This window comes from Ptychodera flava, chromosome 14 (assembly GCF_041260155.1).
Source record: "Ptychodera flava strain L36383 chromosome 14, AS_Pfla_20210202, whole genome shotgun sequence".
NCBI classification, from domain to species: domain Eukaryota; kingdom Metazoa; phylum Hemichordata; class Enteropneusta; family Ptychoderidae; genus Ptychodera; species Ptychodera flava.
Window position 1 is genome coordinate 32,957,891 of NC_091941.1, and position 16,311 is coordinate 32,974,201.

Genomic DNA, 16,311 nt, shown 5'->3' on the forward strand with positions numbered 1-16,311 from the left:
CAGAATCGGTTCAAGGATCTTTGAGTTATGGTTCAAAGACACAAAAAATCGCACACAAAATGGCCGCCTCGTGGCCATATTGGATTGTATCACAAAATAATTTGACATGCATATGTAGGCCATAGTGTTATACCTTTGTGGCAAGTTTGAACAGAATCTGTTCAAGGATGTCTGAGTTATGGTCCAAAGACATGAAAAATCGCAACAAAATGGCCGCCACGCGCCCATATTGAAACATATCGCGAAATAATTTGACATGGATATGAAAGCCATAGTGTTATGCCTTTGTGCCATGTTTGAGCAGAATGTGCTCAAGGATGTCTGAGTTATGGTCCAAAGACATGAAAAATCGCAATAAAATGGCCGCCTCGCGCCCATATTGGATCGTATCACAAAATAAATCGACGTGCATCTGTAGGTCATAGTGCTATGCCTTTGTGCCAAGTTTGAACAAAATCAGTTAAGCAGTGTCTGAGAAACTGTTGATGACGGACGGACGGACGGACGGACGGACACACGGACGGGACCCAATCTATAAGTCCCCGCCGGACTTCGTCCGCGGGGACTAATAAGCCATCACTATGCATGAATACCAAAGGCTTACATTAACATGTTCAGATTTTCTCAGGCATTAAAAGTCAAAAGACATTGCCTTTCACCATTGTGTGGACTGACCACTAAATGCACTCACAGTGAGAAAATTTGCCATCACTTTATCTTGTGCTCATTTCAACCCAATAACATTCTCATTGACAATGACAGCATCCATGCACACAAAGACTATAACCGTATAGGGAGATGTATATCCCTTATCATTTAGGTATTTGTAGCGTAAAATATGAGAAATTCTGTCTCATGTGTTATTGGATGGCAACTTTCGACCCTTATGTATTTTTGTGAATATTTTTAAAACTGTACCATCAGGCCAAAACAATTGATTTGTTTCTGGTCACCACCCGCATCACTTCAAAGTGTGTGCGTCAACTGTTTTTTTTCCTGTTTTTCATTTGCCCCACTGGAAAAAAGGGGAAAATGTATCAAATTCCACCAAAAATGAAAAAAAATTGCGTCACCGTATCCCTTTTGCCATATGTCAATGACCAGAAACAAACCTAATAGTATTTTTTTTTGGCCTTAACTGTGTACTTTACAGTGAAATGGTAGTGTGAAAGTATTTCCTATTGCCTTGAATTTTGTGATGAAAAATGATGTATATCACTGATATTGGCCATTAGCATAGACTGAAAGATTCAGTCGCGTGCGGGCGCTCCGGCGCACTGCGACCTACGACCCTTTACCACTGTGCCCTGTGGTAAAGGGTCGTAGGTCGCAGAGCGCCCGCACGCGACTGAATCTTTCAGTCTATCATTACCAGTGATGATTTGAGAAATGCCAAGCAGTTGGCTTGTAAACTGCATTGTTTCAAGATTTGGTTTGCCTGACCTGTGGTGTATGTGTGTAAATGAAGGTTGATTGAGCCCCAGAGGCTTGACTATGGAGGAAGGGGACCTCATTGGTTTTACTTATACCATTTCTGTTGTCCTCTAATGCAAGAGGAAACCTTGGTAAAAGACCAGGGCACCACCCTAAACCAGGCCTCCATGTGCCATCTAACCTTTATCTTGTCCCTGACAAGACATCATGCTATTCATACAGCGCAACTCACATGCTAGTCTCCAGCAATCCAATTGGTCTGGGGAAATGTTAAGCGCTCTATCACCAACAGCGTTCAGAAGTTACAATACTAAACGCTAGTTGTTTTTCCCTTGTATTATACTTTTTGTTCACCTACCAGAAATTCTTTGTCTACAATGGAGAGAAACTATATATGTCACATAAATTTTTGTATTATTGTTGTATATTCTATATATCAAAATTCCAAAGCTTTTCCTTATTTCAGCAATGGTCAAATATTTGTACTTTTATCGCACATATTTATGAGGTTTATGGGTACTTATTGAACTGAAGTGAAACATACTCTCTAATTTATTTATATAAAGGGCCAACACCTTTAAGTTTTGATTTTTTTTTGCTATTTTTGTTTTTAATGCCAATTAGAGTTTCTTGTTTTACTACCAAAAGCATGACACTTGCCAAAGCATGACCGTGCGAAGCTTGTCAATACAGCCTGTACATATGTAGACTGCATTGTTATTGTTGACAAGTGAACGCTGGTCTGAACTAGAATTCAAATTTCAACAATAACAGTGCATTTCACGCATTACACGCTGTGTTGACAAGCTGAATAGTTGGTGCCTTGCTATGGAGAGTAGGACAAAAAACTTTCGATTGGCATACAAAATAAAAATAGTGAAAAAATTATCAAAAGTTACAGCTACTGGTCCTTTAACTAACGTACATCAGCTGACAAGACTTTTCATCATCATGTTTTGGTGGTAACAGGTCTAATCCTGCATTTCACAAAAATACTGATTGTTCATATTTACTGTAATGTTCATTGGACTGAAAACAACATTTTGAATGCATACTTGTTAGTGTATTTTGTATTTTGCAACCCAATGAAATCAGAGAGGAATTTCAAAGCATGCAGAGCAGTAATGACATTTGACCAAACTTAAAAAAGAGAACAAAATGTGATTTGTTTCAAGGGATGTTGGCCATTGTTACTGTTTCTAGCTATAAAATACCGAGTTTTCTATAAAGGGGAGAAAAAAGGCAAGAAACTTTTAGATTGATCTACAGACAGTGGTCTACAATTATTGCATTACATGATTGAAAGATAAACATTAATCTATACATAACAAAAATATCAAATACAGCAGAAAATATAATACAAGAATGTGTCAGATTCAGAAACACAGTTCATGGAAGCTAGTCTTTTTGAAATAATTGAAAATTAACATCTTGTCCGTAAAATGTCAAGCTTGGTTTGGAGAAAGTTAATCATTCAAATTTGTTCCTCGATCCTGCTGCCAGCGACCATAGATGTCAATTGTCTAAAATTCTCTCATGAATTGCAGTTGTTAACAATTTACAGCCCTGAAGCCGTTTATACATCAAACTACAAATACTTTGTTTATTGCTTTTAAAAAGAAGAAAAAAATCAGGAAAAAACTTGAATACATAATGGCAGTATTTTGATAATTGTTACCATTTGGTTACATTTCTGTATGAATTATTTTGATACTTTTCATGCAAATATTGCAAAAGTGGAACTTGTAAATAATTTGAAGTTATCCTCTAAAATCAATTTGTAATGTTAACATATAGCTTTGTTACAAAATTTGGCAGTGATGGATATTGCTTGGATAATAAAATTAGACATATGGAACAAAAACCTGTTGTGTCAAAGCTTTACAATAACCGACAACAACAAAAACTCAATTAACTCATTTTACTCTTTGGAATTCCTGCATTTCGCCTGTAGCATGTATCCAACAAATGAATATGATAAATACATTTCTTTTGTCAACTGTCTGATCTACATATGGCATTCCAAAAGTTTAAGTATGTCTTTTGTTTGAGCGATTACTTTTGCATTATTTCTACTGCCGCCAAACTTGTTCATTAACAAAATTCATGATCTACGTATGCTGGAAGCAACACTGCCTATTTTCAAAACTATACTTGTATTGGTAAACCGTATGATTATAAACTTTTGAATGAAATAATTCCCATCCCACATAGTTTAGAATTCACCAATGGAGTATAGTTCTGTTATATTCGGGAGTTTTCCATAGAAAATATTCCAGTAAAGCCGTCATTATCCCTAAACACAATATCTCAGATAGATGACACCTGTAACATTGTATGAAATTTATGGATGTAAAAATCTTATAATTGTAAACAATCTATTGGAAGTTCTATAATTGTCAATGCTCATGATTTACTTTCCTCATCAGAAATCTTGAGCAACACGATATGGAAACATTGCCATTTTCGATCCTACCACTGGTTTTGCAGGTGACCTGGGAGATTTGGGATATCTGGGTGATTTCTTGTATTTCTTCATCTCTCTGTCTGTTGGCGTCCCCTTTGTTAGATCTAGTTTGACACTTGGAGATCTACTCGGCGTCAGGTGCCTGACAGGTTTGACTGGAGTGTTGGGTTTATGTGCTGAGCTGGTTTTACCAGAGGCAAGACGAATCTTGGTCTTGGATGCCAGGTGTAGAGGTGTCAGGGAATGAGGTGCGGGGGGAAATTTATTCGGCAAAGTCTTCATGGGAGTCAACTTTCCTTGGACATTGCCGGCTGTGTTGTTATCTTGGAGTGGCGTCTTGACAAGTTTTTCATTTCTCGGTGTGCAGACATCATCTATGGTTTCTTGTAAGGCTTTGGGGATTTTGATGTTTGCTGCTGTGGAAGATACATGCCTTATGGATGATGCTATGGCTTCTTCATATGACCTATTGAAATCACCGGCTCCAGTCACATAGGAGGTGTCACAAGTCAGCCGTGACAGTCCACTATCTGTGCTCATAGATTTAACCAGAGTACTTGTTATTGGAATCTTTGGCTTTTTCATGATAGCCTGGTCTGATCTCATTCTTTTCAGGGACTTCAGCTGTTGATCAAGCCCAGTGTCATCATCTCTGGCAAACCTTGCAGATGCGCGGCCCGGAGCACGCCTGAAAGCCAACGGACCTTTAGAAACTCGAAGTGGGGATGTGATTTCTGTCTTGGTGATAGAGTTGAAGTGTTTGATGTGTCTCTGTACAAGGCCTGAATCAACGCTGCTAGAGGAAGCCTCCCTCCTGGGCGGTCGTCTTTCCGGTAGCGTATAGCATTTAGTGAGTCGACCTGGCAGAAAGTCATCAGAGTCATCAAAGTCAATGAATGCTTCACTCTCCTTTATATTTGAATCAGAACAAACAGAAGCCATTCTTTCTCTGGCTGCAGTATGACCGACCATGGCATTTTGCCCAGACTGATTTTCTAGATTCTCTTCATTGCTTTGGCAGCTGTCACTCAACACTGCCTCCCCATGACGGTTTTCTGTACAACTGTCTTTTTTAAGGGAAATTTCTTCAGTGCAAGGAAGCACTACCTTGTCAAATTCCTCTTTAGTGCTAGCATCTTGATGCACATTGGCATCATGTTCACCCTCTTCACACTTCGATTTCCCCATCTCCGATTCCCCTGTTGTCACTTTGTTACCGGGTCCATCATGAGGTTCTTCTTCCATAGGTGTGTCAGCTGCTTCATCTACCATTGTGGTATCAATAGCACTATCAATACTTCCAAGAGAGATGTTTCTTTGCTCACACTGAGAACTTTCACACTCCATAGCACTCACGGTGCTCTCCTTGACCTCCACCTCTGCACTTTTGGACTCTCTATTGTCTATCTCTGTCAGATCAAACATAGACCTTCCTTTACCACTGTCAATTGAAACTGATTTACTGATTATTTTTTTGGTGAAAGTCTCAGCATTGACAGCCACTTCACCTTCTTGGTCACCTATCATTGGCTCTCCACTTGGCACCTCAGCTGTGGAACTCTTCTCAGTGGAAACATCTTCATCAACTGACATTGGTTCAGCCTCATCAAAAAGCCGCATTTCAACTGGCTCAGGCGATGGCTTCTCAACAGGTGATGGAATCTCCACAAATCTGTCATTGGCACTTAATGCAGACAGGATACTAGAGACGCTTTGACAGCTAGCTGAACGAGTGATTTGAGTGCAATCCATATCTGCAACTCTGTCAAGAGCTTCAGGAAGACTCACAGAGGCTGTGAGGATGGGGCGACCCTGGTTGGTTTCAATGCCAGGTTTTGTCTTGGAAGGCAGATGAACTTTGGCTATGTTGCTTTCCTCTGGCAAACTTCTTGATGATTTCACGACAGGTTTGGGCCTAACAAAAAGCTCAGAAGAGGAATGTTCTGATTTCGCTTCTTTGGTCTTGTTGCTGGAATCTAGCTGGACATTGTCAGTTGTCATTGATATTGATCTGGCTTGTCTTGCAAGCTGTTCTTTCTTTAATTGTATGGGTGATGGTGGCTTCAAGTTTACCACACTTCTGGTATTTGCCATCTTGTGCTTCTGTCCACTTGGCTTTGGAGCAGGTGGCTTGGATGTGACAGTGGCATTCAGTTGGGCTCTGGAACCAGAATGGCTTCTGATTCTCCTTGTAGAAGTTGGTGACTGCATACAAACATCAACAGTGACTACCTTAGGTGAACTTGAACTTTGCTCATCAATTTTCTTCACCTGGGTCAAGTGAGATTTAACCCTATACTTTGACAGAGGAGATGGTGGTTGAAGGATTTGAGGATTCTCGATAACAACTGAATCGTTGGCAGCTGATGATTTTGACAGAGTAGATTCTGACAGCAGCCTCCCTGGGGAACTTGGCACTTTCTTGTGCTTTCTGAACAGACCCTTGGTTTTCTTGTCTTCTGCTGGAGTGGAGGATGTACTGTGTGCTGTGGGTTGCTTCTGTTGCATATTAAAGTCTAGAGTGTCCAGTCCAACTCTTGGTTGCGCATTGGCCAGTCTCCATCCAACGGTATCCTCTTTGTGGCATTTTGTTGGTGTTCCCTGTGTCAATCAAGAAGAACAAACAGATAGGGACATCAATATGGTTTTTCTTGTTAGTTTTTTCTAGGTTGTATAATGGCCAACTTAAGTGATACATAGCGGTGTAGATCTCTGTCCACAATGCTTGAATATGTCAGTTTGTAATTACATTTTCTGGGGTGAAAAATGGCCGTGATTTGTAGAGCAATTCCAATCCACCTTCGAAAACCTGAATTGATTGTGCTAAGAATTCTGGTACATGTATAAACTGAAATTATACACTTTACCCAATATGTATGAAATGTGTAAAGTGATACTTTATAACATTGATACTTCACATTTAGGTTATATATGTACAAAATACTTAATATATGTCAGGAATATATGTCTTATAGTAAACTATGAAAAAACCAACAGCAAAAACACATAAAAATGATGTGATTTAGTAGTAACATTGTAGATACCTGGACACTGGCAGATCTCTGACGTAGCCTCAGCCTGATTGATCTTCTCTTATTGTCATTTCTGGGTGAGAAACAGCCTGAACCAGCATTGCTGGAAGATCGTCTGTGTGGAAAGTGAACACATAGCATTGTTACTGAGTGGGCATGCAGTCAAATCTTCAGGTAGCAAAATCTTATGTTGGGTAAATTCTGTTCTATAAAGATAGAGGGTTATATTCCCCTTTATAATGACAAATTCAGCAACAATGTTAGCAAGCATGTGGTCAGGTTCTAAATTCAAAATATGACTATATTAGTAGATCTTGTTGAAACTGCTTCAGACTGATAGAATCTCACATCCCAAGGACCTGGGATCAGATTTCTCACATGACTTGGGGATATTTTTTCTCACAGTTGCCTGCTGCATGTGTGAGACAAAATATCCCACACTGTCGACCCCGCACTCCCACTGTCCCATTGGCCAGGAATGTGAGAAAATATGCTGCCATGGAAACTTTGACTAACTCTTTTTCAAAATTGGATAATATGGACATATCTGTACATTGTATAATTAATTAGCAAACAGAATACACTTCAACATTTATATTGAGTTACCAATGTTCTTATGTGATAAAATATGAATATTCCATTGAAAATTCAACTTTTGTTCAGTACTATACTGTTACCAAAGTCAGTTTTATTTCAACTTTTATTACACTTGTAAATCTTCCTTATCAATCAATCAGCAGAGTTTATATAGCGCCCAAATCCAAAAACAGTGTTTTGCTCTATGACACTCAATGGCTAAACCACACTGTATGCTCGGGACAACATGTGCATTTTCAGTTTTCATTTTAAAGTTTCCACATTTTGGGTTCTCTGATGTCAAGTGGTAGTGCATTCCATGGTTTAGGAGCAGCATATGAAAATGCACGGCCATCATAGGTGATATGGGTTTGTAGGTTGTACATGTCTAAAGTTTTTTGGTGGATGAACGGAGTATACAAGTTGGAATATAGGGCTGGAGTAGATCACTGATGTACGCAGGAGTCTAGTTGTGAATAGCCTTGAAAGTTAACAGCAAAATTTTGTAGTCAATCCTGAGACGAACTGCAAACCAGTGGAGATGGGTGAGAACTGGGGTGATCAACGCAAACTTTCCTGGTGCTTGTGATTAATCTCGCTGAGGCATTTTGAGCTGCTGTAGACTGATTTGTAAGTGTACTTAATGTGCCGATTGAACATGTGATTATTGTCAAAGACAATGCCAATATTGCGAGCAGATGAGTTGGTTACGATGGAAGTAGAACCAATGTTGTCACTATTGACTAGAGCGGGTCACAGTTGAACTTGGAGTGAATCAGGAGGACTTGTGTTTCACTGTCATTGAGCTGGAGTTTATTGTGAGTCATCCATTCATTGATGTCATGAAAACATGTTTCGACTGAGGACAAGCCTACAGGAGAGTCACGATGGGCAAATGAAAGATAAAGCTGGTTGTTGTCTGCATACTGGTGAAAGTTAAGATCATGCTTGTGAATTAAATTTTCCCAGTAGAGAAATGTAGATAGTGAACAAAAGAGGATCTAGGACTGTGCCCTGTGGTACCCTAAAACTTAATTCTGATGGATAACTGATGATGTCCTTGATTTTGACGGACTGGTCCCTTTGGATCAAGTATGAGTGGAACCACTTGAGTGCAATGCAGGGGATCACCAAGATGAGAGAGTCTGTGAAGTAATATCTTGTGATCAATTGTATCGAATGATGCAGAGAGATCAAGGAAAACGAGTAGAACATAACTGCCAGAGTCCACGGATATATAAATGTCATTGTGCACTTTCAGGAGGGCAGTTAATTTACTCTTTTTATCTGGTGGTGGACAATATAGATCAGTTTGATTAAGATGCCATGGTATGAAAGAGTAGCTAGCATCGCCTCAAAGGATTTGAAATTTAATGTATTCAATGAAGACAGTGTCATTACTGATTTGTGAACTAGAGCAACAAGACTACCAGATGACAATTGCAATGTGTTTGACAAACTGAGTATCCTGTAGGAGTGCACTTATTGATGACATGGCTATTTGTGTCTTTCAACCAGGTTTCAGTCATAGCTTATAAACCAATGTTCTGTTCTGTGATGTGATTACATCACAAACTTCAGTTACTTTGTTGCAAATTGACCTGACGTTCCTGGTTGTTAGGAGATTGGTTTGTCTGAGTATTGGCTTACACTGGTCACTTGTTGGTGAGACTGAAGGAAACTGGTTGTTATTGGGTAGAATGTGTTGATGCAGCTGTGGAGCACTTGAGGTGAATTTCTGCTAGCGAGTGTCTGCCCTGACACCACAATGAGTTGCTGGTCTTGTTTGCAGATACAAACAGGTTTACAGGTGTTGATCACATTCCAGACTGCATGGTGTTGGCAGTCTTTCATTGGCTAATACTTTGTTCAGCAGGTGTAGCATTTCACAGGAGTATTGCATAGTGGTGAATACAGTAACCAACAGCAGTGTCTTCATCAGGAGAATGTTCATAATTATCATATGATGAGCATCAGAAAAGAGTCCACTTGGAGAACAATAGCAGTGCAGGACTTCATGTCCAGCAAAGTTAGAAGAGTCAAAATTTGCCAAAAGAAAAATCTAGGAAATCTAGTCAGCAAAGGTCCACACTAGGTTGAATACAGAGTTCTGGTCAGTAAACATTCATAGAGCATCTGTAACGGAATCAGGTTCCTCTGGCTATGGCAAGAGGCAAACTTTGGCAAAATTGAAGAGTACAGTGTGGAGGCTGCCTGTAAGGTGCTCTACCATCTGCTTAGATTTATTCTGATACCACATTTTGGAAACTTACCTTTTTATCTTCTTCAACTTCATCTTTGATTTTTGCTTGGAAGGAGTGAGTGTTGAATCAAGTAGTAGATCCGCGCTCTCATCCAATACCTTCACACTGGGGCTGGATGATATGCTTGCCATGGAATCATCAGCATATTTGATTGACGGTGACAGGAAACCAAACAACTCTGTGGCAGCACCTGGGTTGATTTACATATTATAATATTAGTAATTAGCTACATTGTCCTCTCATGCCCTGAGGATTGCCCTCATCATGAACTCTATTAGATTCTCATTTCCCTATGCAGGACAACACATACATTTTTTACAGAATAGTTTATTGCATATACCAGGAACTTATAAATGGTAAATATCTGCACCGGTATCTGTGAATATCTGTACTAATGTGTCAATAAAACATTGTAAAACATTTATACTTTTTCATTTTCAATGGCTAATAGTATACTATAAAGAAAATATGAGGACTGTGAGGGCTGTGTGCATGAGTCAAATTAAAAAATTCAAAATACTGCAATACAAAAGGAACGATACTATAGAGATTTCAAATATCCAGTATCAAGAAGACTGAACCATCATTAATTCATGAATCTTTAATATAGACTAATAACAATCAACAACTTCCTTTTAGAAGCAGTACAAAGGCTTTTATGACTTCTTGCAAGCTATTGATGATTTGATAAAGCGCATGTTGTGATGGAATGATTTAGATGGTAATTCTAGAACTAGTATTACTGGTATGTGTACATGAATAAAAAAATATAGCATAAAGCATGGAATGGTTACTAACTGCTGTCTCCTATGGCTGATGACGGTGCCCGCAGTGGAGTCATTGGCGTGCCAAGGCTACCTGGCGTACCTTTGTGTATGTGTATACCTTGTTTGCTGTATTTGGGATCACTGGTCATTTGGTGCAGCATGGCTTTTCTGCAAAAAAAATAGTAAACAAGTTGACTTTCCTTTCTCTAACCCAAATTGGATATGACCCAAAATGAACCAATGGTATGGTTTCTGACCATATATCGAATATAGGAAATATAAGGTTTTTCTGAAAATTATCATGGTTCTCTTGGAGCAGCAGAGGAAATAATAATTTTATATTCACTTTGCTGTAATTCAGAACACAGACGGAAACTTTTCTGCTCTTTAGTACTGAGTATACTTTGTCTCACTTGTTTTGGCTCTCAGCACAGATACCTTGGTTTGAAATATTGACCTACGTGATGGTGATGTCAGGATTTACCAACAGTTGTTATTTTATGATTGATACAATGACTCACAGTTACAAACATACCATATACAAACAGTGACCTACCTTTTGGCAGCAGAAAACGACCCCATGTCTTCATGGGCCTTTCTCTTTGCTGATCGTCTGATGGTTGGCGTCTCACCAACTGGTATGACACTATCATGTGGACTGGCAATATCTGATGACATGAAAGCAATGTGACTGTAAAACTCCTGGTATTTAGAGGCCATTGTGATGTTTCCAAACAAAACAAAACCCAAAACATTGGCATTATGATCACATGCAAACTTGATAAACCTAACTGTGGCTAGATAATTGGGGATATTTTCAGGGGCAATGTTAAAATAGGCCAATATTCATTGTAAAAATTTATAATTAAAAGAGCAGTTTTGGAGAAATCCATGGAAATCATCCATTTAGCTAAGAGTAAACAATTTATAGTATCTGTTTTGATTTATCCAGGGCATCAACTGATATTAATCTATTTAACAAATAAAAACATTCTTGTATAAAGCCCCGATGGCCCAGTACACAAGAAATTGGAACAAGTGACATGTGTGTGACATCCTCACATGTGGAGATGATTTGTTGATCAAACAAGCTTATCTGAACTGGCATCTAAAATACAGTTCTCTAAGCAAGTGAGATGCAACCAGTCAAGTAAAGGTTTGTTTTATCAGCAAAGCCACCGTTTTATTAATGATACATGAGTGTCGAAAACCAATAAAGTAATGTAAATACTTACAGTCGGTGTGTACAGCATTGTTATCAAAGAACGCTGGTGTATTAGCAGTTGATGATGCTGGTGTCTTGACTGTATTACTGCTGCTAGATTTCAACAATCCAAGGCTTTGACCAAGGCCGCTGACAATACCTGAAGATGGTTTAAATAAACAACCATATTTATTGACAGATGAACAATAAAAAGTAGCCAAAGACTAACAATTAATGTATAATCAACTGCCCTTCCTAGGAATTTGACAAAATGGATTCCATTCTGAGTAAGAATTCTGCCAATGTGCAGCATGCTGAGAAGGTTATATCTGATTGGTCAATTGTTACTATTCACAGCAACTTACGGAGTCTTTTTGTATTATTATTATATGGTAAGATTCAGCCACTCAATTGGATAATAGCTTCCGAGACGCTGCACATCAGCCCTCAGAAATCAGTCTGTAAGGTGCATGCAACATAAACTCTGACAACCACTCTGTTTTATTATCCAGTTACAAGTATGTACGCATTGTTAGAGCTGTAAGCTATGGCTGAGCATACTCAAGTGCACGATACATACTGAATTTAATTAGTTTGTTGGGAAAAAAGGATGTTGACATATACCGTTGTGTTTTCAGTACACTGCCCTATCTGTGTCAAGGGATCAAGAATATTACACCCCCACCCCCGTCACTACCTGCAGTGCACTGACATGCAGCTGAGTGTCAGACCGAGGTTGCTAACACTTTATTGACGTACTTACAGGGAGGGGAGTCCTCCCTTCTGCGGTTGCCTGTATGGAACCCCATACAACAGGTCTGTTGCTATGCACAACATATCCAAAATTTTAAACTGGAGGCTGAACCGACACTGCTGACCACAGCAAAATAGCTTCATATGAATGAAGCAATGCAACAAAAGATTATTTTTCAAAGTCTTACTGCGATTGGAAAGCTACAACACTTGTAAAACTATAAACAAGCCTCAAATGCTGAAATCGCATCACATTTATGCTTGACGTTTATCACCAATTCCTGGGAAGAGGCCATGTTTATCAACTAGACCCCCCTTTCTTTAACAAATCAAGCCTATAATAGTATTACTTGAACAGAACTTTTAGAGACACATTAGTGATAACAGTGACTGGTGGAGTTGTGTTAAAGTTTGCGGTCAAATTTGTGGTGTGACTGTGGTCGAAACCTGCACGCCTTGCTGCAGAGGTAATTATTGTAAGTGTTACTGATTAACTCACCAGAAATGGATCCACTACGTCTTTTCTTTCTTTTCCATTTTTTCTTTTCAAGAATCACTTCGGTACTTCTGTCCAAGTCATCTTCTGAAGTCAGACCATCGCAGGAAAAGTTCTCAGACTGGACACCCAGTGTGGACATTCTGGTCAAGACAGATTCTGGGATCAGTCCAATCTTGTCGGCATCCCGTATGAGTTGCTCAACGATTTGAGTTCTGGTGCGCCGCAATTTCTCAGCCGCTGTGTTCAGCTTCTCATTTTTCTCAATGTTTCCCATCAGGTTTGGTGCCAGCACTAAAGAGATATTGCCAATGTCCATCTTGTTTGCCTCAGAATTTTCAGATACGCGTTTCAAAAATGTCATAATGTATTTCAATGAGTGAAGATGGCTCAGTGGAAGCAGACTGCATGATAACAAGACTGTGTATTGTCTTTCTTGTGAGTCCTCCAACTGTTGACATTTCATGAATGTATCATGTAGTCGATTTGTGAGTAAAGGTTCACTTAATTCCCGAAAGAACTGTTTAAATAGACTGGCAACATCATAAACATGAGCTGAGTCAGGAATGGCACCACCATCTTGGATATGTTGCTGGAAAACAAATTTTTACCAGGAATATTAAATCAAACTTTATAGATACTGTCAGATACATTCATTCAGACTTTAGATCAGAAGTAAACAACCTATATTAAAGTTGTAAAAATTCTTGCATAGTACAAGCATTTACTATTGCATGTTTTTTTTCATCCAATCTTGCAATAAAAAGTGTAAAATCAAATAACTGTTACATATGCATGAGTAAAATAGTAGAAAATCAATGTATTCTGTATAAATGCCATGAGAAACTTTCCACATGGCTTGTAATTACCTTGAGCTCTCTTTGCCGTGAATGGGATCCAGACTTTCTGAATAAGCCTTCACACTTGAGATGCTTCTCCAAGAAAGCAACTGCTTCAACCAAGAACCTGAAACAATAGCATCAATGACAATGAAGCGTCTACAGAAAATATGCAGCGTTCAACATTCACACAGCTGTCAAGTTCTCATGAATAATACCTTTAAACTGGGACCAAATACTGTAGTTAGACTCAGAGAAATCCGAGAAACCCAAACTACAGCAGAGGTCTCGGTGAGCCAGGTAATGTTTTCCTTCCCTTTTCTACCTTGAACTCTAATTCAGGCATTTAAGGTTATCTTCCAAAAACTGTGATGTTTAAATGATGTAAATGTAAAAGCTCCATTTTCATCAATGGTATTTTGATATTTTTATCATGTCTGTACAATTTTGATCCAAAAAAGTTCTCTTTTTGATCTCCATTATTCATGTCCCCACATTATTATACATTATCAAATAACTGGTTAAAATAGTTACACGCATAAAATAAAGAGATATATAAAGCAATTCTTCGCAGAGAAAGGCTTTAATTGTTAGCAAAAAATGTCAAAGATCTTTTCTTTTTAAATGGTTTTGGTGTAATTTGGAACATGCAGATAGATAGCAGGCAATGAGTCTATTTTCTTGTCTAAATTCAAACAGACAACACTTGATATTAGTATTCAACAATAGTGAATAAACCTGGCAACATTCAAAGCTAGACACATAAAGCTGGTTCAAAAGTGATTTACAAGTCTAAAAGAGTAATTGTTAAAAAAATATATCAGTGATCACTGTGTAAATATCGAGTGTCCAATCGAGTGTACAGTTTGCATATGAGAGTTGACAAACCAAAATGTTATCCAGAGCATGGAGGAAGCTGCTACCTCCATGTCCAAAGCAATCTCTACTGTCTGCCTATGGCAAAATAGACTACATGTATGTATGTTACGTGTATAATTACATGTAAACCAAGTCGAAACTGAATTCCATTTTTGTCTCGTATACCCCTTGTTCTGTAATTTATGCAAAAGAATTACAACTGAATGTTACTACAATACTCCTACACCATTTTAATTTAGTGTTTAAGGGAATTATTATTATTATTATTATTATTATTATTATTGTTATTATTATTGAAAGAAGAAGCACCAAGCTTGCGTACGGTATTGCTATTACTACACTATACTATTATATAAAGAATCGAAATACAAAATGACTGATTAACGTACTTTGGTACTGTACATCCTGTCTCGTGATCAACTATGAGAGATGGCAAGTATCCCAGCCTGCTTCCAAAGACGCCAGCGATGCTTCCATGTTCAGGCTATTTAGAGAAAAATAAGGAGATGCGTGACAAAGTCTTACACACGTTATAGCTTGTCATTTTATGGATTAGATGTTTTTATAGCATAAACATTCTGTAATACGTGATTTGTTTTTTTTGGCTTCATGATTGATACACCGCTGGATTACAAGATGTTTTCAGGGACACTTCAGGGATAGATTTGTCGTAATGGACATGTGTTTTTACACACGGTGCCTTCACAGTCAAAGCCAAATCAATAAACTGGAATTTCCGTTAACCGGGAAGATGGTTACCGAGTTGGAAAAAAAAAATTGAACACAGTCACTGAACTCTCTTGGGGTCTATGTTGAGTCTCAATGCAAATCCTTTTACCTGGTTCGATTTCTTCTCCTTGGGTATCTTGATGCCGTTGCTCTTTAGTTCCCGGCCGATCGCATATTTTAGGCAGTCAATATCTTCTACTTGCGAAATATCCTTCATGCTGCTGTATATCCTGGTTATAATTCGTAAAACAAAGATTTTACACTATTAAACTACCGAAACGATTTTGCATTCATGGTGCCCTCTTTTTTTAGATTTCAATTTTCGTTACCATTCGCAATTTTGCAAATTCTGTGATGTGATTGGTCGCCCCATTCTAAATTTACATAACGAGAATGGTCAAATAAACGTTGAGGGCGCAATATTTTGAAAAATGGGAAGATCCCCCGGACGAAGGTATAATACTCGATTCTTGATAGGCATGCAACGCACGTAACGAACTCATGCACGGATGAAAACAAATGAAGTCTCACTGAGCGCCATCATCAGGGATTACCTCCAGGACTCTTCTGAAGTCACTTTACTTTTTTCAGAGTCGAGTGCGCCTGTGCGTTTATATCACAGAGAGCTTTTCATGTCTGGTATCCGAAATTCTGTTGCTTGTGTGCTGCATGTATGAGAACCTACTGCAAGGGTAAGTTCTACCACATACATGGGTATGAGGTACTACCTCCATGGTTGTCCTGTGCTTGTAGGAAGACGTCTTCCCATACGTATGCCAGAGCGCGGGACGACCGATAAACATTCATTGCGCTGGTAAAACAAACGCCCCATAGCCCTGTGTAACACATATACAGAACAAGGAAAATAATT

General features: G+C 38.7%; 2 protein-coding genes across 3 annotated transcripts in view; one reads left to right on the top strand and one right to left on the bottom strand.

The window, feature by feature from the left end:
* Positions 1-1,956: 1,956 nt before the first annotated feature.
* On the bottom strand, positions 1,957-15,783 carry LOC139150225 (uncharacterized). Its single transcript, XM_070722457.1, has 10 exons — positions 15,550-15,783; positions 15,101-15,195; positions 13,863-13,959; positions 12,997-13,585; positions 11,776-11,904; positions 11,097-11,208; positions 10,572-10,708; positions 9,783-9,963; positions 6,946-7,048; positions 1,957-6,502 (listed from the first exon to the last, which is right to left on the bottom strand). The coding sequence occupies exons 1-10, from the start codon at positions 15,655-15,657 to the stop codon at positions 3,860-3,862; spliced, it is 4,194 nt and encodes a 1,397-aa protein (XP_070578558.1). The 5' UTR covers positions 15,658-15,783; the 3' UTR covers positions 1,957-3,859.
* The window catches only part of LOC139150226 (ras guanyl-releasing protein 3-like), a 71,194-nt gene continuing 68,947 nt past the window's right edge, over positions 14,065-16,311 (top strand). The window contains exon 1 of one of the 2 annotated variants that reach the window (XM_070722461.1): positions 14,065-14,132. The gene's annotated coding sequence lies outside the window, so the exon portion shown is untranslated. Of the gene's footprint in view, positions 14,133-15,758; positions 16,133-16,311 lie in introns of those variants that run through there. The other variant, XM_070722459.1, reaches the window with a different exon arrangement.

Coding starts and splice junctions, on each gene's coding strand:
- LOC139150225 (XM_070722457.1), bottom strand. CDS start 15,657: ATGAAGGATATTTCGCAAGTAGAAGATATTGACTGCCTAAAATATGCG. Junction 15,196..15,549: donor AGGAGAAGAAATCGAACCAG/GTAAAAGGATTT, acceptor TTCTCTAAATAG/CCTGAACATGGAAGCATCGC. Junction 7,049..9,782: donor AAGTTGAAGAAGATAAAAAG/GTAAGTTTCCAA, acceptor CTTTCCACACAG/ACGATCTTCCAGCAATGCTG.